At 33.2% G+C, this 27,570-nt stretch overlaps 4 protein-coding genes across 7 annotated transcripts; 1 reads left to right on the top strand and 3 right to left on the bottom strand.

Annotated features, from left to right (window-relative positions):
* The first annotated feature begins 895 nt into the window (after window positions 1-895).
* Window positions 896-11,199, top strand: LOC11421452 (uncharacterized). Of its 4 annotated transcripts, XM_039834423.1 has the most exons (4): window positions 896-1,089; window positions 1,529-2,513; window positions 3,025-3,075; window positions 11,154-11,199. In XM_039834423.1, the coding sequence occupies exons 2-3, from the start codon at window positions 1,545-1,547 to the stop codon at window positions 3,028-3,030; spliced, it is 975 nt and encodes a 324-aa protein (XP_039690357.1). In that variant the 5' UTR covers window positions 896-1,089; window positions 1,529-1,544; the 3' UTR covers window positions 3,031-3,075; window positions 11,154-11,199. The 4 variants fall into 4 exon arrangements, with proteins under 4 accessions (XP_039690357.1, XP_003617191.1, XP_024640052.1 ...); XM_003617143.4 differs by lacking the exon at window positions 11,154-11,199 and having other exon boundaries at window positions 3,025-3,314; XM_024784284.2 differs by lacking the exons at window positions 3,025-3,075; window positions 11,154-11,199 and adding an exon at window positions 2,818-2,896.
* LOC11429863 (cation/H(+) antiporter 4) lies at window positions 3,413-6,443 on the bottom strand. Its single transcript, XM_024785023.2, has 3 exons — window positions 6,138-6,443; window positions 5,004-6,050; window positions 3,413-4,823 (listed from the first exon to the last, which is right to left on the bottom strand). The coding sequence occupies exons 1-3, from the start codon at window positions 6,441-6,443 to the stop codon at window positions 3,639-3,641; spliced, it is 2,538 nt and encodes an 845-aa protein (XP_024640791.2). The 3' UTR covers window positions 3,413-3,638.
* Window positions 10,829-14,003, bottom strand: LOC11434727 (cation/H(+) antiporter 4). The gene is made up of 3 exons (XM_024785022.1): window positions 13,743-14,003; window positions 12,169-13,212; window positions 10,829-11,944 (listed from the first exon to the last, which is right to left on the bottom strand). The coding sequence occupies exons 1-3, from the start codon at window positions 14,001-14,003 to the stop codon at window positions 10,829-10,831; spliced, it is 2,421 nt and encodes an 806-aa protein (XP_024640790.1).
* A 1,842-nt stretch (window positions 14,004-15,845) lies between these two features.
* LOC11434267 (protein DGS1, mitochondrial) lies at window positions 15,846-25,863 on the bottom strand. The gene is made up of 14 exons (XM_003617138.4): window positions 25,564-25,863; window positions 25,279-25,393; window positions 24,467-24,670; window positions 23,237-23,374; window positions 22,897-23,058; window positions 22,061-22,255; window positions 21,244-21,344; window positions 19,670-19,759; window positions 18,573-18,645; window positions 18,113-18,141; window positions 17,914-18,037; window positions 17,282-17,392; window positions 16,343-16,443; window positions 15,846-16,225 (listed from the first exon to the last, which is right to left on the bottom strand). Exons 1-14 carry the CDS (start codon window positions 25,767-25,769, stop codon window positions 16,105-16,107), a joined length of 1,770 nt encoding a protein of 589 aa, XP_003617186.1. The 5' UTR covers window positions 25,770-25,863; the 3' UTR covers window positions 15,846-16,104.
* Between the last annotated feature and the right edge of the window lie 1,707 nt (window positions 25,864-27,570).

Here is a 27,570-nt window from a genome sequence, read left to right as displayed (position 1 = left end):
ACAAAAATAATGGGTACTAAGAAAAATTGTTAAATCTGTGTGATTATCACTAAATTATTGTTTGTGTATGACTTCTCATATTCTAAGACAAATTTATTGTATTTATAAGAAGTTCTTCTTTTGATTTTATCCCTAAGAGAAAGTTTGATCAATAAAAGTTAATATATCTAGTTGAAAATATGACATGGTTTAATTGCGACAAAAACTTATTTTAATTGAATTGATTATATAAAAGTGATTCCGACTAAAAGTAAGTTGAAGGTAAAATAATTTGTATTTGAACATTTTTGTGTAAAAGTGATCTGAATAATAAATTTGTGTGTAAAAATCAATTATAAAACAAAAGCTACAAATCTTAGGCTCAAGTAAAATCAATTCTGAAAGTAGAATAATTCTATCAAAAGCAACCAACATGTAAGAATCAATTTTAAATCTATACTATATTTAATATTTAAAGAAAATACACGAGTTTGAGTTGACTTTTTGCATTACCTATTATACCCTTCATTTAAACTATTTTATTTATTATTATATTTTATAAAATATTATTTTAAATTTTAATTAAAAAAATTAAATCTCGTTAAAATAGGAAATATCACGCTACAATAAAGAACAATATTCTCTATTATATTATATATGAAGGAGATATTGATTTTGGGCTGACATTTTATTATTCTTAAACATATTTTCTTAATAGAAATGAGTTTTTAAGTTTGTTATAATATTAAGGTTATAAATATTTGTATTTATAATATTAATCAAAATTTTGTTTAATTATATAGTATAATTTATACTCGTTAGTGCAATCAATTATAAAAAAGATGGTCGGTGTGATTTCCTTTCCGTGTGGACCATGCTTTGGAAAGTAGATGGAGAGACTGGTACTGTTTGTTAATCATGATTTGTTTGTACTAATAAATGAATAGTTAACACTTAACACTTCAATCAACGGCTACTATTACTCATGTCTTCGTGGCCAATATCCAACCGTTGATTCCCTTATTCAACTATATCTAATTGAATGAATATACTCATAGTATTTTCTTGTTCTGGTCACATTCACAATCAAATTCTCTCATTTCATCTCAGGTACTTACTTCTCCACTCTAACCAAATTATTTTGTATTCATATTGTTTCTTATGATCTACACATTATTTGACTTTATGCTTATTTCTGCATAACCATCTACAAACAAAAAAAAATCATATGATTCAATGAATGCTAGCATAAATTTGTTTTTTTTTTTTTTTTTTTTTACTATACCCTGATATCAGATTGTAACTTTTACTACATTTTTTAGTCAATGCTCATCTAAAGTTTGTATTTTTCATAATTTTTTCAATTTATCTAATGCTAATGTATAATCTGTATATGCTGTGATCCACGGTGTTTTAATGTTTAATTTTGCAAATAATTATGATTATGATTCAATTTTTTTCATATCTAATAGTATTGTGATCTGATTAATTTTGCAAATGATTGATCAGATTTAATGTTTGACATCATTTGACTTTGATCTGGCTATAGGGTTGATTGATTTGTTATGTCGACATCGGAGGATAAGCCGGAAGTGGTGGAAAGGGGGCTTTTTAAAGATGATAAGCACAAGGAAGAAGATAAACAAGAAGAAGAAGAGAAGGGTGGATTTATTGAAAAGGTGAAGGATTTCATTCATGACATTGGTGAGAAGATTGAGGAAGTTATTGGATTTGGGAAACCAACTGCTGATGTTAAAGCGATACACGTTCCGAAAATTAACCTTCATAAGATAGATCTTGTTGTTGATATTCTCATCAAGAATCCCAATCCGGTGCCAATTCCTTTGATTGACATCAATTATTTGATTGACAGTGATGACAGGAAACTCATTTCCGGTTTGATACCGGATGCAGGTACTATCCATGCTCATGGAGAGGAAACTGTCAAAATTCCTCTTACTTTGATTTATGATGATATTAAGGAAACCTATGCTGATATTAAACCTGGAACTATAATTCCTTATAGAGTTAAGGTTGATCTTATTTTTGATGTTCCTGTCTTGGGAAGGTTTACGCTACCTTTAGAGAAAAAAGGAGAAATTCCAATTCCTTATAAGCCTGATGTTGATATTGACAAGATTCAATTCAAAAAGTTCTCTTTTGAAGAGACGGTTGCGAATCTTCATTTGAAATTGGAAAACATGAATGATTTTGACCTAGGTCTCAATGCACTTGAGTATGAGGTTTGGCTTGGTGATGTTAACATTGGAGGTGCACAGCTCAGTAAATCTGCTAAACTTGAGAAAGGTGGAGGAATTAGTTACATTGATGTTCCAATTACTTTTAGGCCTAAGGATTTTGGTTCTGCATTATGGGATATGATTAGAGGAAAGGGAACTGGTTATACCATGAAAGGTAACATTGATGTTGACACTCCTTTTGGAGCAATGAAATTGCCTATCAGCAAAGAAGGCGGTACTACCCGTCTTAAGAAAAATAGGGAAGATGGAGGTGATGACGATGACGATGACGAGGTATTAACTTCTTTTATTTGTTTCTATGTTTCCTATCTATATTTTGTATGTTGTCCAAGATGTTACAAGTCTTATAGTTTTGTATTAGTATGCAACTATACATATGGATCTCTTTTAGAAAACAGATTTAACTGAACAAATTCGGCGCTTTCCTAAACTAATTCTTGGTAATGTAACCAAGAATGTGTTTGGAATAGTGTTTGACAAAAATGATTTGAATAAAGTTGATCTTGTAAAATTAATTTGGTTAAAATTGTATTTGAAGTGAAGTGATTTATGTTTGTGTTTTTACTTTAAACGCAAGGACAATGTGAAGCTTACTGTAAATTGTCCAACCTAACCCAAAAATCACTTTTTATCGCTTCTAGTCAAGCCGAGGTTAGGAGGTAACTCAATTTTTGCTTTTCGTAGCCAAACACACACTAGAGTAGGTCAACATCTTTTCTCTATATCTCCTTTTGTATACTGTATTTGCTTGTGTCATAATTTGTATATTCAATCTCTTTTGCAGGATTGAAGACCTGTAGCAACTCATTGCAGCTGTTAATTTTATTTACAGCCCATGTCCATTGGAAAATAAAGTTTGATGAACATTTATGTATCTTGAGAAATTGATTTGACATTCGAATTATGTGATTTCATCATGTACTAGTGAGTATGTCCGTTCATTCAGGCATGTGCTTTCGGTCTGTGTTCTTGTTTGAGTACTTGATTGACGATCATGACAAGCTTGTGCTACCTTTTGGTGAGATATATGACAATTAGTCAAATTTACCAGTTTTAAATTTATTTGTCTTGTGACTTTGTGCCTTTGTTATTATTCATTTATTCAATGCAGGGTTTGCATTTTTTTCATCAAACTTGATAAACGACATAATGATAATAAAATTTCATAACTGTGACATATGGACTTGGTATGCGAATATCTAATTCCCACTATTGCATGCAAATGAATATTCACATTATAATACAAATAATTTCAAGAAGTATCTGCACTACAACAGGAATGTGATAGAATATAGTATGTTGGTGAAAATTTGCGCAACAACATTAGAATCTGTATCTATAACTAGAATGATGCGTACACGAAAATGTTGTGTATACATACATGTACGTAAATGTTCATCACGGCTTAGGCATTAATTGTTGCTGCACAACTAAAATTGAAGCTTTGGTAATAGTATCTGGTGAAGCAAGCAAATCTCCCAACACACCCAACTCTGGATACTCAGTCCACGATGCAAGTGCTTGTGTCTGAGGCGATTTGATGCCATTTCGCCTCCCAACTATAATGAAATCATGTTGATTCGCTATATCTGAGATGAATGCAGTGGTATCTGAAGAGTTTTCAACTTCTACTTTTTCATATGTCACATTATCTACACTACCATAAACTCCCTTAACACTCTTTAGTAACTCATCATCAAGCATAACCTCCCAATTAGTGGCCTCCTCATTCTTGTTTGATGAAACCAAATGATACACAACCAAGTGATAAGTATCTTCTTTGATTGTCCTTTTAGCTAAACATAACGCTTCTCTATCATCTGGACCCCCCAAGAAAATCATGGCAATTTGCTTTGTATTATCATTGTGGTTGAATGGAGAAGAGTATCCTCTATTCACAAGGATCGCTACCGAACAAGGTGCTCTTTCAAGAACCTTGGTGTTCAAAGACCTGATGTTCGCGTCCCCTGATTCAACAGAACCATCCTCTAACCATCTCAAATGAAAAGGAACAATGATGATGGACGCAAGTTTGTCTAATGCAAGATAACAAATATCGTCGTGCATTAAACCCATAGGAGATATAGCTGTGTAGGTATTCACTTTTGCAGTACCTAAATTGTCATGTTCGAAAAGATCAAAGGTAACAATAACATCCTCAGAGAAAGCGTAGCGACCTGAACCAATTCTTTCTTGAAGACGATGCGAGATGAAAACGGGTGAAGACCTTCCTACAAGCTCCATGAGATGTATGATATGAACTACCAATGGATTGTTTGATGTCGGACTGCAAATGTCAAAAACATTCTTGATGGGAATTATGTGACTTGGTTTGAGGATGCATGAAACTATCTTAAGTTCTGAGTTTGGTTTCAAGCTCAAGATGTTCCTTTTTTGATAACCTGCATATTTTCTTGAAGGGTCATACAAGAACTTCACACCAATGCGTGCCAAGGTTCCAATCACCAACACATTTAAGCTCATAACGGATAGTGATTCTTTGCTAAAAAGCTGCACATGCATTATAGTGGACAAAATTAGATAACTTTTATTCAACAAGTAAATTATTATAAACCACTTATGCTAATATTCGGTTCTTAGTCCCTGAAATTTTATAAACATTTTTTGTGGTTCTTGTGCTGAAAAATGCTACTATTTTTTTGTGTGTAAAATGTACTGCAATGTTGTTCATTATTTTGAATTAGTCTCTATATTACATTCGTCTATAAAATCATGAATGGAAATATTAGTTAAAGAAATTACCTTGGCATCATGAAGAAACACATTCGTGCAAAAATCCACAACACCTTTACAACTCAACATGAGAGCAAGACACAAACCATCAATCATAGGCATGTTACAATACCAACAAATTCCAGTGGTCACCAGCATCTTAAACAAATGAATAGCAACAATAAAACCAAGCCAAACATAAACATACTCGCTTTTAACATGCATATTAAGATCAACCTTCATAGCACAACTTGTGACAAAAATGGGAAAAAGGAACCAACTACAAAACAATTCCAATTGCTTAATCATTTCAGTTCCTAATGGAGGACCTTCAGGTACAATAAGACCAAGCAAACACATTCCACCTATAATACTTTGCTTTGGCACTAATGCCAACATTCCAACTGCCAGAGCCATAACGAACACAATATAGGTGTATTCTTTCTTCACCGGTCTACCTTCTGGCGTTCTACTAACAAACCACTGCAGTATAGGACGAACTACAAGAGGAGTCACTACCATGAAACAAATGTAATAGAAAACAGCTAAAAAAGCTTTAACATGTGCCGCTCCATCAGCACCCTTGCTTAGATCAGCTGGGAGGCTGCTAACAAAAGCTGTGCCAATTCCTGTAACAATTGAGTTGAAAGAATCCATAACCATTGCTATTGAGAGTGCTAAACGTCCAAGTTCTGAGTTAAGAATCTCAAGGTCAGAGAGCAAAGAAGCTATCACAACAAAATAACAGCCACTTTGTCCTATAACTATAACAGGAAGGTTTTTTGCTTCGAAATCTCCCATCTTGTGTCCCCAATATTCTGAGAATCTGTAACATACTACGAGACCAACAAACGTTGGAATCATAAAGGAACAAAAAGCTATTGCCCATGCTTTTCTACCTGTTCTTGTTATAATGGTGAAGTCCATTTTCACACAACATAGAAACAGGAAAAATGCATAGCCAATTAAGGATATTACACTTATTACATCTTCAATACCGTATGGAAACAAGATGTTTTTGAATCCATTCCATCTATTTGAAATCTTCAAAGATGATGGTCCTAGAACTAAACCAGCCTGCAAAATTTATGTATCATTAATTTTGACGCCATGAATACAAATATATTTTTAAATTAACGACTAAAAGATAACACATATTATTACCAAGATTTGTGAAACGAAATAAGGGACTCCAATGCGTTTGAGTACCAAATGAAAGCATTGAGTAATGACAAAGATTGTGAGAATTTGAAGCTCTAACAATGGCAAAGTGGATTGCATAGGCATTGCAGCTTGATCATGATTAGCCCAAAAGCCGTCAGATACAACCTTAGGGGGCATGTCAATACAAACATTTAACTCTAAAACTTTGCCGCCAGGATCCGAGGCTGTTGTATTAATATATGCATATTTGAAAATTGTTCGGTTTAATATCATGTTTCCAAAATTTGTTGCTGCCTTTGCGTCCATGTTTCCAAAAACAAGAGTACAAGATTGTACACAAATTTAATTGATATGAACAAGTAATATGTTTTGTCTTTAATATACTACTTCATTGGTGTACCATTTTCTTAACAACATTAACGGATAATGATAAGGTATAACAATAATACCAGAAATTACAGCTTGTTTAAGCTGTAACGATAAGATAACAACTAATTTGTGGTTAAATTAAACGGTCTCATCACACATTTTAAAACAGAAATTGAAGACAGTTAAACATCAACATTTTCATATGAATTTGAATAGTTGTTTTTATCTAAATTTCTATTTTCTACCATTCAATTAATTTTGTACTAAATATAGTGGAAAATATATTTTCTCAAAAAATAGTGGAAAATATATGCAATTAGTTGTATTCTTATACTGTATCTACTAGATATAATATCAGTAAATATCTAATATTAGTACAATGACATTGATACTCCTTTTCGGGAAAAAATGACACTGACGCTCCTTTTGTTTTAAAAGTTACACACTTATATACTTAAGTTCTCATCAAATATACAAACACATCACTTTTCTATTAACGTTAATTTTTCGTTAACATTTAATGAGGATTCTTGAATTGCTAGTGGGATGACTAAAGAAATAACAAAATAAATATAATATAGGGTCTTTCTTATAGATTTTTAAAAAATAAAATTCCTTTGTATTACTAAATATGTTTTTTTTTTTTTTTTTTTTAAATTTACTTAAAACTAATAGAAGTTATTTCCAATTCATTTGTTATAAAAAAAAAAATTCTTCTAAAAACAACATATTACAACAAGCCGATTGTGAAAGCACAACAGAAAACGGGACTACAACAAAGCCCAGTGTATAAAAAATAGATTTTGACATTCACCAACTTAAATATTCTTTGTTAGTGATTTTACGTAATAAAAATAACATATTTTTTCAAAAAGACATTTCAAAAATGATTTTTATGAGAAGTTAATTGAAATAGCTTCTCATTTTCGAGAGTTTTTAAAAAATTTAACATCAAAAAAAATTATAACTAAATGATAATATATTTAGAATAACATTTTAAAAAATTATAGGAAAAAATAATAACAAATGGGCTCATGCCTCATACTAGATATTCTTATCAAACATGCGATATATAATATCGGAGCTTGCTCTTGTTCCATGTTCTCAAATCCCAATCATTATTATATTATATTTAATTAAATTAAATCTTGTTCACCTGTGTCAAACTCGTTGATTTTTTTGGTTAAGCAAGCCAATGATGTAAAAGGTCTTGCTTAACCAAATCACCCACCTTGGTGTTCCTCACCAATATATCCAACCTGTCCAAGCTAAGAATAGACAAATGGAAAATAATCTCCTAAGATTCAGAAGAATCAATACCGATCATTAATTGTACAAATTGGGACTCAAGATTCAATTTTTAGGCTAAAAATACGGATGGTAAAGTGGAATGAAGAGTCAATTCAAGTGATCGAATCTAAAATTTCACCAAACAATTTTTTTTCTTCTAATATTTCCTTTTTGTTGACAAATTTTGTTGTTAATATGTTTGTAAATAATTAAGAAAATTACTTTTTAGATACTCATGGTTTGTTCTAAGGTACCCTGAACTGACCGAAATGTCCCAGTGATAATTAATTATCGCTTGATGTTGAACGATAATTAACTGTCGTTCGTTGTTGAACAGTTATTAATTATTGTTCTACATTGATCATATATCAGAACAGAACCACCACGCATATACAAAAACTGTCACACATAAACCATACTCCCTCCAAACATCACAAAATCAAGCTCGATCAAATTTCTTCAAACATAAACATAAGCAAGAAATCATGGAATGTAATTTTAGCAAGAGGCATAGAGTCTCTAGCGTGAAGGTGAAGTTGGAGATCATATTATAGCACAAGTTACACAGTTTAAATATCTTGAGTTGATAGTACAAAATGACGGGAAAACAGAAGATGTAAACGATCGAATCCAAGCTGAGTGGTTGAAATGGAGGAGTGCCTCATGTGTTTTATGTGATACAAAAGTACCGCTAGGAATTTTTTATCAGACAATGTAAGACCGACAATGTTGTACGACGCAAAGTGTTGGGTGGTGAAGAACCAACACAAACATAAAATAAGTGTAGCAGAAATGAGGTTGTTCCTAGGATGTGTGGCAAGACTAGATGAGATAAAATTAAAAATTACGACATTAGATCTAGGGTAGCACCTCTATTATAAAAGATGGTAGAAACTAAACTTAGGTGGTTTGAGCATGTAAAGAGAAGACATGTAGATTATATAGTTAGCAGATTAGATCAGATCGAGGAGAGTCAAATCACTAGATGTAGGGGTAGACCTAGAAAAACTACAAGAGAAACTATTATGAAGGATCTAGAAATAAATGAGAGTTGGAGAAAAAACATTAGTTTTTATAGAACACCATGACGTCCTTTGATTTATGTAGCTGGCCCCACTTAGTGGGATATGAATTTCTGATTCAGTACAATTAAACTTCATTCCTTTGAATCTGAAAGTCTTTCTCATATACAAGGAAATGATTCACCTCAAGAGCCAAATATTGTAGTTCTTGCACGAGCAATCGAAAAGATTATGGAGCATCCACATGTTGATGTATTGTTCCTCTAATAATCGTAGTTTTGAGTACTTCTTGAAAAGCTTTAATATGATCAGATTTATAAGTCAGCATCTCTTGTAAAATATGAGCAACATCGAACCCCTCAAGCGCTGATTGTGGTTGTATAAACAAGTAATCAAGTATGTGTCTGAAATCCCTAAGCATACACATTTTTAGTTTTATATGTTAGGTTTTTTTTTTTTTTTCTTTTCTAATTCTTCATATTTTAGTGCTTATTTTTTATTTTGAAATTGATGATATTTTGGGTAGTTTTTGATCAAATGCTTGCATGTGTTGACTATGAATGCAGTTTAAACTAAGTTTAAGTGTAATGTGGTAGTTTGAGAACTGAAATACACGATGAACAAAGTATGTATATTTTGTGCTCTAACTGTTTGATGAAATGTCTCAAAAAATTTCGTGGATTTTGTTGTTGTTGGTTGATATGTAGATATGGCTGACAACAAAGACATACTCAGGCTAGAGAGGCCGACCCAGACCAACAGTGTACACAGAGCGAATACTGCAGCAAATCCTTCTTCTAAAAGGGGCCGACGTTGGCACGACTACAGGTAAGCGCCATACATGATCGATGGGTGGATAGATTACCCTAATGTAGGTAATTAATAACTTAGTAGGTTTTTGTACTTGTATATGTATTTTTATATTTGTGCTTGTAATATGTTTTTATATTTGTGTTTGATTTTAGGCTTGAGCTATGGAGCATATCAGAGGAATATATCCATATTTTGACGATCCATACGTTGCCTTTGACATGCCACATGCTTTGCGGTTCATTCGTAGCAGGGGCCACAAGACAATAGATAAATATATGATGTTCCTTGATCGTCTGAAGGTCGACAACGTAATCTTCAGTCCGTATGATGATCATCGCGAGACACGTCCCTTCGAGGAGGTATGCTGGTACTCAAGATGAATATATGCAGTCGAGGGAACGTTTAACGTCACTTGTGAGAGAGGGTGAAGAGAAGAGGCAGTACATGCATGTTCAGGATATTTCGAGACATCCTTCAAAGGTAGCTCATGTTAATGTGTTTGGTGTTGATCATCATTTCTATGATTTCTTGCTGCACGTTACACATTAGGGTGGTCGAGGTCTAGAAGTGGAGTCACCTTGGAGCACATAGCGGGATGCATTGCTTGGTTCTATAGGATATCTCACTCACCTCCCTAAAAAATTTAGTTCAGCCTGCCAAAAATAGCTCGAGCAGTTCTTTTTAGGCTCTCTCAATGTCTCTTAGACTCCTTTCAAAAACTCGAGAGATAATTCTCGTAAGACATTTTTTAATTTAACACCTTCAATAGTTTTCAAAAAAAAATTAACACCTTCAAGAAATACCTTTCAGGGGACATTTTTCAGCCAAAAGAAATAATGGCGAGCTTGAAAAAACATCTCTAAAATAATGAATAACTTTTTATTTTGAAAATTTGTTAACTTAATTTGGTTAAAATTGAGTTTGAGGTGAAGCAATTTTTTCTCACAAATAAGGGCATTTTTTCTGCTATCACAGTAAAATTTAATAATTGTAACAAATGGACTCTGGTATGCGAATAATTGATTCTCACAATTGCATTCAAATGAATATTCACATTACAGGACAAATAATTCCAGGAAGTATCTACACAATATTGAATTTTGATGAAAAATATGATCTACAACATTAGAATATGTATAGAAAACTAAAATGTTACATACAAGAAAACTGTTGTGTGTCTGTACATGTATTAAATGTTTATGACGCCTTAGGCATTAGTTGTTGTTGCACAACTAAAATTGAAGCTTTGGTAATAGTATCTGGTGAAGCAAGCAAATCTCCCAACACACCTAACTCTGGATACTCAGTCCACGATGCAAGTGCTTGTGTCTGAGGCGATTTGATGCCATTTCGCCTCCCAACTATAATGAAATCATGTTGACTCGCTATATCTGAGATGAATGTCGTGGTATCAGAAGTGTTTTCGACTTCTACTTTTTCATATGTCACGTTATCTACACTACCATAAACTCCCTTAACACCCTTTAGTAACTCATCATCAAGCATAACATCCCAACTAGTGAATTCATCATTCTTGATTGTTGAAACCAAGTGATACACAACCAAGTGATAAGTATCTTCTTTGATTGTCCTTTTAGCCAAACACAATGCTTCTCTATCATCTGAACCTCCTAAGAAAATCATGGCAATTTGCTTTGAATTCTCATTGTGGTTGAATGGAGAAGAGTGTCCTCTATTCACAAGGATTGCTACCGAACAAGGTGCTCTTTCAAGAACCTTGGTGTTCAAAGACCTTGTGGTCTCATCCACCGATTCAACAGAACCATCCTCTGACCATCTCAGATGAAAAGGAAGAATGATGATGGATGCAAGTTTGTCCAATGCAAGATAACAAATATCATCGTGCATGAAACGCAGTGGCGATATAGCTGTGTAGGTACTCACTGATGCAGTACCAGCATTGTCATGTTCGAAAAGATCAAAGGTAACAATGACAGCTTCAGAGAAAGTGTGGTAACTTGAACCAACTCTTTCTTGAAGACAGTGCGAGATGAAAACGGGAGAAGACCTTCCAACAAGCTCCAAGAGATGTAAGATATGAATTACCAATGGATTGCTTGATGTTGGACTGCAAATGTCAAGAACATTCTTGATGGGAATTATATGACTTGGTTTGAGGATGCATGAAACTATCCTAAGTTCTGAGTTTGGTTTCAAGCTCAAGATGTTTCGCTTTTGATAACCTGCATATTTCCTTGAAGGGTCATACAAGTACTTCACACCAATGCGTGCCAAGGTTCCAATCACCAACACATTTATACTCAAAACGGATAGTGCTTCACTGCTCAAAAGCTGCACATGTGTTATAGTGGACAACAATTAGATAACTTTTATTTAACAAATAAATCAGAAGAAACCAATTAGAATTTACTATTTTGAGTTCATTATGTTATTAGCCACTCGAACTTGTGCTACACGGTACTGGTCCCTGGATTTTAAAAAACACTGTGATCATTGTGTTGAAATGAGCTACAACTTACTATGTTTTTGAATGGATTATTAGTTAAAGAAATTACCATGGAATCATGAAGAAACACATTGTTGCAAAAATCCACAACACCTTTACAACTCAACATGAGAGCGAGACACAAACCATCAGTCATAGGCATGTTACAATACCAACAAATTCCAATGGTCACCAGGATCTTGAACAAATGAACAGCAACAATAATGCCAAGCCAAACATAAATATACTCGCTTTTAACATATACACTAAGATCAACCTTCATAGCACAACTTGTGACAAAAATAGGAAAAAGGAACCAACTACAAAACAATTCCAATTGCTTAATCATTTCAGTTCCTAATGGAGGACCTTCAGGTACAATAAGACCAACAATGCAAATTCCACCTAGAACACTTTGCTTTGTCAATAATCCCAACATTCCAACTGCAAGAGCAATAATGAACACAATATATGTGTATACTTTCTTCATCGGTCTACCTTCTGGTGTCTTTTTAACAAACCACTTCAATATAGGACGCAACACAAGAGGAGTCACTACCATAAAACATAAGTAATAGCAAACATTTAAAAAGGCTTTAAGAGTTCCTTTTCCATCCCCATTATCATGTGAATCTGTTTTGATGCTGCTAATAAAAGCTGTGCCAATTCCTGTAACAATTGAGTTGAAAGAATCCATAACCATAGCTGTTGAGAGTGCTAAACGTCCGAGTTCTGAGTTAAGAATCTCAAGGTCAGAGAGCAAAGAAGCTATGACAGCAAAGTAACAACCACTTTGTCCTATAACTATAACAGGAAGGTTTTTTGCTTCAAAATTTCCCATCTCGTGTATCCAATATTCTGGGAATCTGTAACACACTAGGAGACCAAAAACCATTGGAATCAAAAAGGAACAAAAAGCTATTGTCCATGCTTTTCTACCTGTTCTTGTTATCATTGTGAAGTCCATTTTCACAGTAGTTAGAAATAGGAAAAATGCATATCCAATTAGGGATATTACACTTATTACATCTTCAGTACCGTATGGAAACAATATGTTTTTGAATCCAGTCCATGTTTTTGAAAACTTCAAAGATGGTCCTAGAACTAAACCAGCCTGCAAAATTTATGTATCATTAATTTTGACGCCATGAAAATAAATATATTTTTAAATAACAACTAAAATGTAACAAGTATCTCATCAAATCATTTCTTTTAGAAAAAGTTGAATTAACAACGAAAAATAGAGAAGAATAATTTGATGTTGTTCTAATTTTTGTTGTGTGTAATACTTAGCAACGTTTCCTAAAAATCAAAACCTTGGTAACGAAATTATAGATGAATTTCATGTTTCTATGTCTTTAATTTGTTTTCATTGCTACTCCAACCTTTTAAATAAGTACATAGATTGAAAAAAATTAATACTATCATATTTTTTTTAAAAACAAAGAAGAAAAAGTTGTTTTCATTAGTTTTGATATTCATTCAAATGAATTTCCCTAAAGATCTATGCCATGAAAATTGTGTTTATATGTTTTCAATTTACATGTCAAACTAGCTAGAGAAAAAAAGAAGTGTGAAATGCATAAGAATTATTATTACCATGATTTGTGAAACGAAATAAGGGACCCTGAGACGTTTAAGTACCAAATGAAAGCATTGAGTAATGGCAAAGATTGTGAGAATTTGAAGCTCTAACAATGGCAAAGTGGATTGCATAGGCATTGCAGCTTGATCATGATTAGCCCAATTGCCATTAGATACAACCTTGGGTGGCATGTCAATACAAACATTTAAGACTAAAAATTTGCCGTCAGGATCTGAGGCTGTTGTATTAATAGATGAACGTGGAAAAATTGTTCGGGCTAATATCATATTTGTAAATTTTTCTGCTTTGTCCTGATTCATTATGTCTTCAAAAACACAAGGAGAATGGAATGATGAATTGAATTGAAGAGTGCAAGATTGTAAACAAATTTAATTAATTTGAACAAGTAACAGGATGTGTATTTAATATAACTACTTCATTTGTAACCAATTACGTTATTATGCATGGGTGTGACATTTTTAACAGCTACATATCATTAACGAATAATCATATTCATATGGTATAACAATAATACCAGAAATTAACAGTTTGTTTTTGTAGTTATTAAACTGCATCATCACACATTTTAAAACAGAAACTAGAGACCGTTAAACATCCTTATCTTCATTAGTTTTCAAGTTATATCATTTGAAATTGAATAGCTATTTTTATCTGTTTCAATTTTTTTATTATTGTTTTACTGTTAAACATCGTGATTTTCATTAGTTTTCAAGTTTTTCATTTGAAATTGAATAGCTATTTTTATCTGTGTTTCAATTTTCGATTATTCTTTTTGTACTAAATATAGGGGAAAATCTACGTGATTTAGTTGTCTTCTTGTACTGATAAAGAATAATTTATCTGTGGTTCAAATACCTTAGTTAGACAAAGAATTCTCTCATGTTTGATTCAATAATTTATTTGGTCATGTTCACCGTCTCACCAATAACTTTTTTTTTTACAAAATAATAAATTTTATTAGGTCCCAGTTATATTTCTTTAAGTTGTAAAATCAAATAAATTTTAGATGAACATTCAATATGATGGTATTTATGAAGTTTGGTCGGATTTATATTATTTATCCAATCATTCAATATATATATATAAAAAAAAAGGTAGTTCTATGTACAAAAACTACTGCATGAGTTTGAAAAGGAATCCCACCATTTTGATGTATATTTTAGTGTATTGTACGTTGCACAATGCTCCATCTTAATTTACTATATTAGTTACTTAAAATAAATTCAAATGTTAAACAAATTTTGTCAGCGTGAGAACTGTATTCAACCAAACTCCAAAATATCTAAAAACTTACCTAAATTTTAACACTGAAATGAACATAACTACCGCATGTTTAATTCAAATATGAGAGGATCCAAATCGTTTTATGATTGATTAGTGAACAAATTATCAAACAAGCAACTACACATTGTTTTTCTTTTAAGTTCTCTAAAACAATAGCAAAGACTAAAGAACGAGCTGCTTACCCCTCACGATTAAATTGAATCAATTTCTAAAATCCTATGCGAAAATGATTCTCTTAACTGAGAAAAAAATTGACGACTGTGCTAAATTTAAAAAATGTAAAGTTTATTTAATTTGACCTTTTAGTTTGATTTCCTGTTCGGTAAATTGATAAATAAAAAAAAAAAACATTACTCGTCGGCTCTAGTTTATAAAATCTCCACTATAAAAGTTAATATCTCTCACTTTAGCATTTTAATAATAGTATTAAGGTAATCTTTCACCTTATCTGCATCCAATTTTTAATCATCAATAGCGCCTCGAATAAAATTACCGCCAACGAAGAAAACCTATAGAGAGAAAAGAAAAAAGAAAGACCAAATGAAACCATTTTGCGCATATTTAAGAGCAGATAAAAAAACTGGCAGGTATAAAAAGATTAAAGGTTTAATTAAACCAAGATAATTTGTACTAATTATGCATAATCATGAAATTTTAAAATATGTACAAAAATTCACACAACTTATAATGCGAAGACGAGCTCTTCATAGCGGATACTGGATACTACCTCATTTATCACCCTTCTCCGAGCATCTTAACTTATTGGTGAGTCGTTTTACCTGCATGCTAGCTAGTGGGGGGGAAATACTTTTCCTTCTTCATATACACAATATTCTAACGTAGAACAAAATAAAATATGATCAATATTAAAATCTATATTCTTATAAGCAGACCTAGCGTTTTCTGACCAGGAATTATGGTCTGAAAATCATAACCCGGTAGAACCAACAGAGTTCGTTTAAGTACTCAATTCAATACCATTGTCGTGCCTCAGAATATACACAAACATATGAACGATTTTACCCTTAGCTACCAAATAAAGCTAGGGCATAGCATTTACAACAAAAATTGGGTTTCAAAGGAGCAAGAGAACCATCTTTAACAAGGGAAAATTCGCTACCGGGGTCTGAGAACTGGAAGCAAGCAGTCGTAGACCTTAATAATGCGTGATGTCACAGCGAGCTTGTGTGAAGTTTGCAGGCCAGGTCTAGCCAAATCAATTATATCCTGTCGCAAACTGTTCATAATATTAAATGTCAATAATCATATTCTCCAATGCCCCAAAATACCAGGGAACATAAAATCTAAATCCATCTTACAAAATGGTGACCAGACATGAGAAATTAAAACTTACCACTGCCACTCTCCAGAAGCTTCTGCGTGCCTCTTGACTGAACTGTATAGGCGATCCAAGCTATAAAGTATCAACCCCAACATATAGTGTGCATCTCTCTCCTGTAACGGAGATATATTGTCAGTATTCTATTAGTTGTTAAGAATGCATGTCATTCCAAATTAACGAAACACTGTTTGTGAGCCAACCTCCTTTCCCTAAATTATTGAAATAGAGATAAGTACATATTCCATACATCAAGAACTTCAATGTCATGGCAAACTATTGGGTGAACTAGTAAAATAAAATCAGAAGTACACTGAGAGTAAGCAAATGAATGACCAGTGAAAATCCTCCCACATATTCAAGATGAGGGGATGTCAACACTCAACAGTGTTCATTCACTCATAATTAAAATTAAATATAGAGACTGTCAATAACAATTGAGTATATCATGCTTGGTGTTCTATTCTATTTGGAGGATTTAAAGACCAAATCATGAGATTTTTAAAAGACAACTTAGATCTAATTTGTATCCAAACATCGGCTTCTCAAGTCAAGCAGTAACTAAGCACGAAAAACATTACCAACATTAAACAGCCTCCATTAAGAATAAAGTACTAAATTAGAGAAGGAGAAACTTTTGCTTGTCAGTGTTTGAGTTGAGAACTTGGCAGCAAGAATATAAAAAACTTGATTCCAGTGGTCATATTTTTTCTTTCATTTCATCTCAAAATAAAACTGTTCTCAATTTATACACCTGGAAGGGGAACAATTTATTTCAAAGAATCCGGTGTCATATCTGTATCATTTAATAACTTCTAATGGTGTTAAATTGTGGGAGAGCATAATAAAATCCATCGTCATGAGTATTCTTGCACAGAATGGTGTGCAATTATAGACTTGAAAACTTCATTTTGAGGAGAACTAGATAAAATAAAGTCAGGTAGAGCTTCTTACCAACCCTTGCTCTACATAAATTTGATGCTGCATAATCCTTCTCTCAACCTCTACAACAAGTAGCCTCCTTTGAATCCGAGCAACTCTACCTCTTCCCTCGGCTTTTGTATCCTGATTTACCAAGCAGAATATCAGATAAAGTTTAACACATATTTCGGAAAATCATTGGAAATTATACAATGTGACTAATTCTAATGAATGCTCAAGGATGTGATTGAGTAGCTAATTTCTAATTCTATACAGTTAAGAGATATTAACATGTGAACAATGTGGCTAATTCTAACAACAAAAAGCTTGGGATGGTCAATTGCAACACAGTTGACAAGTAAGAAGAAAACTGAGACGATAGAGGAACTACAGGTGAAGGGAAGAATACATAGAGATGTGGCAATATGTTCAAGAGTTACATGCTGTAACTTGCAAGCATACTTTCCCTTCCGAACAATCTTATTCCTGTATTCACTTTGATTACTACATGGTGCAGGGTTCACTCTGAACAAGATCCACACTTCGTTCACTTAATTTAGAGTCGGTAAAAGGTATCTTAAATAAAGAATTACAATATTACATCTGGACTTCTATCTATTATAAGTTTGTCATTTGTTCAAATAACAAAAAAAATTGAAAATTACCTGTTTGAACCATGCCCGTACTAACATAATGAGTAGAAGGGAGATAAAGAAGGCAGGTAAAGCAGCCAGTACAGCAAAGTTGATTTCATTTGCCCGTAGAATTTGGTTCAGCTCCAACATTGCACTGACCAAAATATAATTGTGAGAACCTAAAACAATGTGAAATATTGATATAAATTTTAAGATTGGGAAAACTCACGTCTCGATATCCAGTTTCAGCTTCTGAACCTGTAACAGTGAAAAGTTATAATTATGAGTTATGCTAAAACAATGCAAACAGATGTAGTGATGTAGATTGGGTATTTAGTTTTATTATTTATTTAGGATTTTTAATTTGAGATTATTTCTTGCTTTTTAACTAGTACTAATATTTAGGAATTTTATTCTATTTTGAATTATCTTATCCCAGCTTTAAATAGGAAAAATTACTAGGTTGTTTTGCCTTTGCTGGGTCGATAAATAGGCCTGTGTAAACTTTTAGACTATTTTAAAGATTAATAATATACCCTTCTTTATTCAGAGTGTATCTTAGTTTGAGTCAAAGCACTACACCTAAAGAAGTACAATTTATCAGGTGAGTACCCTGTCCAGAGGAGCACTATTGAATATCTATCTACCCTACATACATCATGTTACCTGTATTATTTGAATTAAATTACCTGAATAAGCATAGCCCGAGCTAGCTCTCCATTGAGAAGGTTTTGAATAGGATGCATTAGTTCCTTCTCATACCTACATTTATCCATAAAATAGATTAGATCATAACACTTACGCTAAACATTAACAATACAAGAATCAAAGTGATAACTATGAACAGAGGATGTCAATTCTCTTTGTCACAAATAGATGATATAGAGATGAGGACAAGAATAAACAAAAATAATTTCTAATACATATCGTTGAATTTCCAAATATCATTAAATCAATTCAACTTGAAAATTTATATTCGAAAACAAACAGAAGGAAAACATTTAGGCTTTTGTTTGCGAGTTTGGAGGGGAAGGCTTGGGAAAAAAGGAATGAGCAAGTGAAAGAAATAGAGGAAAATGGGAGGGGAGGGGAGGGCTTTGGGGGGTTAACTTTTCTTCATAATACTAAACCCTCCTCATTTGGGGGAACTAAAAAATTATATTGGAGGAGGGTTTTGGGGGGTTTATATGAATTCTTCAAATTTAATCTATGTTGTTATATTGTTTTTAAAATTAAAATATAGTAATGATATGCATTAATTTATCCTTCTCTAAAAACTACTCTTTTAAAAAAATTGAAAGATTTCTTCATTTTCCCTCATATTTTCCACCCCTCGAAGCCTTCCCCCCCCCCCTCTCCAAACTCGCAAACAAAGCCTTAAGGTACTATATTGTGATAGCACATTTAGTAAAATAATTTGTCTAGGGGAGCTCCCCTATGTACCCACAACCCAAGGCATTAAATGCCATCGAAATTAGGAAAAGACATAGCATTACAATTTACAATCATCTAATGTCAATGTCAGAATCAATTGCTCTTTATGAAACAGCTAACATAAAGTGGGCAGTGCCTTCACAGCCCACTCCCATCAAGGTAATTGGCATGGACATTGGAGACCCATTATGATGCTAAATCTAGAAAACCAAGCTAGTGACAACATATAATGAATACTACGTTATAATGCTGTGGAAAACTGCTCACTCCCGGATCCATATATCTATATTAGCACTTCAAATTCACAATTACCAAATTACTATCTTATCAGCATATGAAAACCCTAAATCACCTGTCCATGACTATCTCAAGCATTTCCTGATCTGAGGCATTTACTGGAGATTTCTGACCCTTTGTCTGCTCACTGAAAGCCAACAACATTCTGCACAAAAATCTTTAAAAGTTACAAAGAAAGCAATATCCAAGTAACTAGCATGCCATTGAATAATATCATGTACATAAAGTACTTTGGTCAGAATGTGATATCCACGATTAGGTGCTAATACAAGTTTTAGCCGTACAGGAATAACTCAATAATTGATACTTAGAAGGCAATTTATCCCCAAAGTGTCCTTGCTGCTGGTGACTTAACAAACATATGTATATCATTCCTTACGAATTGAAAATTCTTCAGACACAGATATTGAATTATATTCCCACTCACGGTAAAAATAAATGGTTGAAAACATTCTAAAATGATCACAGTAGGTAACTGTAGTACATTACATGCCCAAGATTAGAAAATTTTGCATCCTGCATTCATTGTATAACTTTCAATATGAAACCTTTTTCTAATGAAATTCTTTTACTGACAAATAGTTGATGCATTTTTCAATTAACTTTTTTAGATTAAATTTTCTTTACATAGAATCAGTCTCTACAATTAAACCACAGAAGAAACTTGATGTAACTCATTAGAAATTTCCAGGTGCCAAAAGTTTCACAAGCATAATTAACCTTTCAAACACGATTTATCAACTTGCACGAATGCCTATTCTGTTATGAATGAAGTCTGGATTTGCATAGTAACATATTAACCCAGAAACAATGTTCCAACTTCCATGATTCACAAGTTTCTGCATAATAGTCACTATAACATACATTGATTGTATACTGGATTTTCTTAATGGCAAAGTGCTTTTGAATCATGTAAATTCAATTATTAAATTGCTGTTGCCTTTTCCAATTTAAGTATGTCATTCTTCTGTCAGTTATTTTCAGTCACTTTTATGCAAAATTGTTCATTATTATTTATGATATCTATGTATATTTGACCGCAAAGATAAAATATTGATGATTCGATCAAATTTTTAAAATAAAAAGTAACTAATGATAAATAAGAGATAATTTTTAAAGGGTTAATTAAGTAAATGGTCCCTATAAATATTCAGAATATTGTTTTTAGTCTCTACAAAATAAAATCACACTTTTAGTCCATGTGACATTTTCCTTTAGCATTTTAGGGACCAAAAATGCTGACGGAAAATTTTGGCAGGGACTAAAAATGTTGATGGAAAATTTTACAGGGACTAAAAATGCTGACGGAAAATTCTACAGGGACTAAAAATGCTGACGGAAAATTTTACAGGGACAAAAATGTGTAGTTTTATTTTGTAGGTTCTAAAAATGAAATTCTGAACATTTATAGGGACCATTTATTTAATTAACCCTTATATTAAAAAGATCAGCCATACAAGCTCAAGATAATGAACTCTTATAAGGTGTATACATTAATAGCATTACTAACATATATATAGCAAACTGGTAAACGATTATGCTAAAAAGATATTACTGCATGGAGGTTGTATACAGATTTATTATTCAAATCTAGAACAAACAAAGACAGTGTATTTGAAAACCAATTACCTGTGTAGTGAGTTGGAAGTCAACCGCACCTCTTCAAAGTCCATGATACCTTGATGCCTCTTCCTGAACGTCTCAAAAAGTTCATCTCTGATGGACAAAATCTGCATATTGATTGCATCAGAATTATATATGAAATTATGAACTATGATGTACAAATAAAGGGGATAAGCAGTAACACAAATTTTATGACTGTTTTGCAACTTCGTTTGAAGGACATTTTTAATACAATTGGAGGTTTTCAGAGTTCAGATAATTTTAATGGAATGAATACTAGCAGGAAATTAATAAAATATAAAACTACTGTAGGCTTAATTTCAAACAAGAATTAACAATGTTCCAGTTTTCTTGTTAAAAAAAAAAAAAACAATGTTCCAGTTTTAAATGGTTATTGAAGGACTTTCGTTGTTTCGGGTGGATCCAACCTCTACCTTGTGCTTTCTAGGTCATTTACTAGAAAATATCAAGCCATATGCTTCCGTCCTGCGTTGATTTGAAAACCTTAAGCATTGTGGTATCCTACTTTAAGTAATAGGAATAAGAAGTATGGAGAAAAAAGATATAAGAAATAGATATTAGTTCATTGCTCAAGAAGTTTTTTTTAGGAATCCTATTTTGTTGATGGTAATTACCAACAGATATTTATAATCACCATGAGGTTAAAAATATTGAACAATGGGTATTGGTAGCCACACCTCCTATCTTGTAAGGATATGACTGAGTTCACGTCCCCTTTATTTTGCCCAAAATTACTAACTCATGGACCAGGGGTAAAAAAGGAAAAAAGAAAGCAAGTCTAGTAAATGATAAAGAAATGTACCGGTTGTTCTACATGATCCGTAAAAAAACCAACTGTAGAGTCCTTGGCTTCCTGGATCCAATTATCAAGATCAGAACTTCCCATCAAACTACTATGACGCAAGAGCCAAAGGGAGCATACTGAGAGACCAACAGCACCACATGCATAGTGGACCCAATGTTGGGTTATGTTCTTTGGCTTTCTATGTTTGACAACCTGAAATAAAAAAAATAAAAAACCATAAAATTGCATCTTGAAACTTAACCAACTTACCATGTAAACCAAGTATAAGCCAACAAAATTAGAAATCAATTTGTATTATAAAAAAACAAGTGGTTTGGTTGTTCAACATTAGAAACTCCGTAAATTATTAAATCTATTAAATATGGTGAAAGTAAGACAGTCCATAGTAATCCAACAAGAATGTGCCTAACTTGGTCGGAAGATGGGAGAGACTTATTAATGATGCAATTTAGTTGTTCTCTTAGGATTACTTTAAGTCTGTAACTACATTGCCAGACTAGTAACTATGACTGGCTCATCTATAAATATGAGCACCTACACTTGAATCACACAGCATAACATTTACCATTTCAGTTCTCCAAATCCCTAAATACTGAAATTCTATATCTCAGACCAAGCATTACAATATGGTGTAAGAGCCTAATTCCCAGCCGTTGCTTCCGAAAATCCTCCACCTTCCCCACATCCAACCTCTAATTGAAGACACTAGAAGACCAAGGTTACCATGAGAACTCTACCATACAACAAATTTTCCAACATCCAAAGCATATATACATAAAAATATTCTAACAGCCAATCTTCCACCAAAAATAAAAGTAAAATAGAGCTCTTACAAGGGAACATATGTAAGATTCCAGCTTGTCTAAATTTTGGTAAACAGAACTGATAGCATCTCTAATTTCACAATCTGTCCATTGGGACCCATCCTGATTTATTTCTGGCAGCTTCTCAAACAGCAGGGGAATCGAATAAGTCCCATCAACAGATGAATCACTCTGAAAAGAAGAAAACATCAATTCTGGAATTAGGCACCTGTACAGAATACAAGGTGCAAATGTGCCCTTCAGTTTTGCTTTAACAAATCATGGTTCATAGAGATAAGATACATAAAGAAAAATAGAGGGATAAAAATAAAGAAAAAAATAATCAACTTCTTGGTTTATTCATGACAACCTGACGCACTGCATGTAGATGTCCAATTGAAGCTTCTAATGTTGAGAACAATTCATTAATTGTTACCAACAATGACGGAAGTTTATGCTCTGGATCCGTTATTAACTCCTCTCCAACTTTATCAACTTCTACATAAATCTGAGCATGGAGATTCAAATTTGTAAGTAATATCAGTAAGCTACATTGGCATTCAACAGAGTTAAGCAACTTTAACAGACTTCTTAATTTTCTAAACGTAAATTTGTCGGATCATGTTGCATCCATTCATTGTTTGTCTTAAGTTTCCAAACTTATGTACTATGCCAGAATAACTTTAAGGGAAATCCAAAGGTCCATTAAGAAATTCCGTAGAGACACCAATAATGGTACCAATGTCAAAAAATAGGCAGGGCTGCCTAGAAACAAAGTTAGGTCTATCGGATAAAAAGAAGCAGGCAGTGCAAAGCATATACCTAATCCGTAATGAAATAATAACAGGGGAATCGAATAAGTGACAAAATTAAAGAGTTAGGCCAACTCTGGGATAATCAGATATATCCTGTGAAATAATAATACAACACATTCATATCATTCCCAATTGTGAAATCAGAAGCAAAGTTAGGCCAATCGGATGAAAAGAAGCAGGCAGTACAACACATTCACAATCAATCCAAATTTTCTCTTTACATATGGGATGACTATGTTAGTAATAAGCCTCCTACGAACACCCTATAGCAGTTACATAGAAGTTCTGTGGATAACAGTTACTGCAGATAGCAGATAGCAGATAGCAGTTACTGTACATGTAGCAGTTACTAATTTATAATATTAAACACACATTTGCACCTTGTATTCTAGTAACTGCTACATGTACAGTAACTGCTATCTGCTATCTGCAGTAACTGTTATCCACAGAACTTCTATGTAACTGCTATAGGGTGTTCGTATTATAAATAAAGATGTGTGGGCAAAGATGGGCATTCAGTTATTTGGATAAAGGATTGGTAGGGATTGACCAAGCGCTCTAATTCTTGGAAAGGAGAGACCCGAGACTCTCGGGAACACATTGTAATTATAATTATATATTTATTAATTTGTATTTTGGTAGCAGTTTCTATCAACCTAATAACTTCAGAGTCGCAAAAAACATGAAACAATAAACAATGATCACACAAGGCAAATTGTAGTCACCCTAATCACAACACAAGTAACACTCAAAAACAAGGAGACAAAAAGCCAAGTGAAGCAAACCTGAGCCAAGAATATCGCCAATGAACATCTTAAGAAACTAAGAACAGTTACTCTCTCATTAACATAATCAGATGCTGATTGACATATATTCTGTAAGGAAGAATCTTGAGCAGCACGTCCACGCAACAACTTAACAGTCTCACCGATAAAAGCACGCGGACCTCTCTCAAAAACCATGAAATAAGCTTTCCTATTATCTGATTTCTGAACACAAAAAGGTAAAAACAAACAAAATAATCACCATCACTGCGAGTATTTCCATACATAGCACCGACAATTCAGACCAAAGGCATGTCCAATGTTCGATATGATAGTAACACATAAATATATTCAATCACTTATGTTTTCTCACATTATCATCAGTGTCTATGTTCAGTGTTAGTATCATGTATGTGTCAGTGTCAGTACCGTGTCAAGTGTATGGGACTATCTCAGTGTATTGTGGCAGGTGTATGGGACTGTGTGCCAGTGTTAGTATCGTGGTAGGTGTATGTAACCATGTGTCAATGTCAATACCGTGTTAGGTGTATGTGACTACGTGTCAGTGTCAGTGTCAGTGTCAGGTGTATGTGATTGTGTGTCAGGTGTCATGTCAGGTGTATGTGCCCATCGGCCAGTGTCATGTTAGGTGCATATGACCATGTGTCAGTGTCAGTATTGTGTCAGGTGTACGTGACTATGTGTCATTGTCATATCAGGTGTATGTGTCAATGTCAGTATGTGACAATATTGGGCTTCATTTCATATATTTTTTTCACAACATTCTTGAAACCAAAATATGTAAAGAAACCGAAAAAAGAGGAAAAGAAAACCTGAGCTATGGATTGCCAAAACTGAAGATTCTTTTGAATGCGATGCATATTCGTCAAAACACGCTCTAACACATCTTCCAAAACAGCATGAACTCTAGAAGCATTACTATAGTTCCTGCAAATCAAAACCATCAAACAAAACACTTAAAACTCAAAAATAAACAACGCAATCTCAAAAACAAAATCACAAACAGCATATAAGCAACAATAACTGATTCATTTTCGTTAACACATTTCATTCATTATTCCTGATTTCGTTAAAGCGAGAGATGAAAATGAGCTTACATGGAAGAATCGAGATAGTTGGAAGGTAATGGAAGAGGGAGACATTCACGGCGGCGAGATGATCGGAAGGCAGAGGTGAGGCTGGAGAAGAAGGTTGAAGGAGAGAAATGGAAAGCGGAGAAACGGTTGCGGAGGAAATCGGAGTAGAAGAGAGAGGGGAGGTTTCTGTTCAAGGAGGATTCTGTTTCCGATGGTACAACCGCCATGGCAACCACCGTAACTAACAAGCTTTGCGGTTTTCTGAGCAGCGAAATTTGTATTCCGTTCAACCCGGGCTTTATATAGATAGTAGTCACTAGTCCAAAAAAGAAATTAACTAAGAATTGTTTCAATCAATATTGATGTTGATGTTGATGGGTTCGTCTGTTTTTTTTTTTTTTTAAATTTGTTAACCATTTAAGTTTAATAGTTTAATTTTACGGTGGATTCTAAGGTGAGGGTTCAAACAAGTCTATCACTAATGGTCCATCTTAAATAATAGTTGAGAGCCATTAGATTCATCAATCTCATAGATCCTATTATACACTGCCTGCACTAGATCACTTTTTATTTTCCTTTCTCTTCCTCCCTCTCGCTCTTGCTTCTTCCTCTCCTTTTTCTTCCTCTTTTTCATTAATGGTACCCCCAAGAATAAAAAATGAGTAAATAGTCAATTACCCCCTGAAATTGTAACTTTCGTCAAAAACCCCTCTGAATTTTGCAAAATGTCAAAAAACCCCCTGAAATTGTCAAGCGTCTGTCAATTACCCCCTCCGTTAATTTCCTCCATCCAACATGCTGATGTGGCTGTTAACTGCCACGTGGCACTGACACATGGTCAGAAAAGTCATGCCACGTCATAGGGGGGTAATTGACTATATTTTTTTTTTTGAAAAAAATCTGATTTTCTTTTTTTTGAAAAAAATCTTTTTTTATTTTATTTTTAAAATCTGATTTTTTTTTCTTTTCATAATTAACATTTGTGTCACCCACTGAACAAGCAAATACCCCCCTGAAATTAAACATTTATGTGCAAATACCACCCTCAAATTTAAAATTTATGTAGCAAATATCCCCTCAAATTTATAACTTATATGCAAACATCCTCTCCAAATGTAAAACTTATATGCAAATTACACCTTGAATCATAAAACTTTAATGAAACTTATTCTTAATCTATAACAATAAAAAAGAAAAAAAATCACATCTTTAAAATAAAACAATTATAAAAATCACAATTTCAATCACACCATAAAAATTATGCATTGATTACATGATGATGAAAACAAGTGTACAACAAAAGTTTAAAATGAAAATGGTCATCAATGATGATATTCATACATCCTAGTTAATGTATTTAAATACATAAACTTAAGTCTGCATTTAACAACTTAAAACTAACATGGAAACAGAGATGCATATGCATCAAAATGTTGTGTTTTGAGAGCAAATAATTGCAGATCCTACAGGAAAAAAAAATTAACAAGGATTTGACCAAGACATATATATAATATATGAAGGTAAATTTGGTAGTTATGGCAAAGTGTAATTACAGCGGGAAGTTAAATTTTCTCCAACAGCAAAAGTGTAATGGCAATAATTTGTCATCATTTCGAGCAACACCCTTAGGCCTTAACAGATAGAGAACTAGTGGTGTGTTCCGTGGGAACTCCTGAAGGAGCATAGCTAGAAATATTCCCACGCTCTTGGCCAAAAAACAATTCTACCTGAGCCTACACACAACCATCCATTCATGCACCAATAACCTCTCCCCCTTTGTTTTATTTTAAAGATGTGATTTTTTTTTCTTTTTTATTATTAGAGATATAGTAAATTATAGATTAAGAATAAGTTTTACTTAACCATTAAAGTTTTATGATTCAAGGTGTAATTTGCATATAAGTTTTACATTTGGAGAGGATGTTTGCATATAAGTTATAAATTTGAGGGGATATTTGCTACATAAATTTTAAATTTGAGGGTGGTATTTGCACATAATGTTTAATTTCAAGGGGTATTTGCATGTTC

The sequence above is a fragment of the Medicago truncatula genome, chromosome 5 (assembly GCF_003473485.1).
Source record: "Medicago truncatula cultivar Jemalong A17 chromosome 5, MtrunA17r5.0-ANR, whole genome shotgun sequence".
NCBI lineage: Eukaryota > Viridiplantae > Streptophyta > Magnoliopsida > Fabales > Fabaceae > Medicago > Medicago truncatula.
This window is presented reverse-complemented; position numbering and strand designations above follow the sequence as displayed.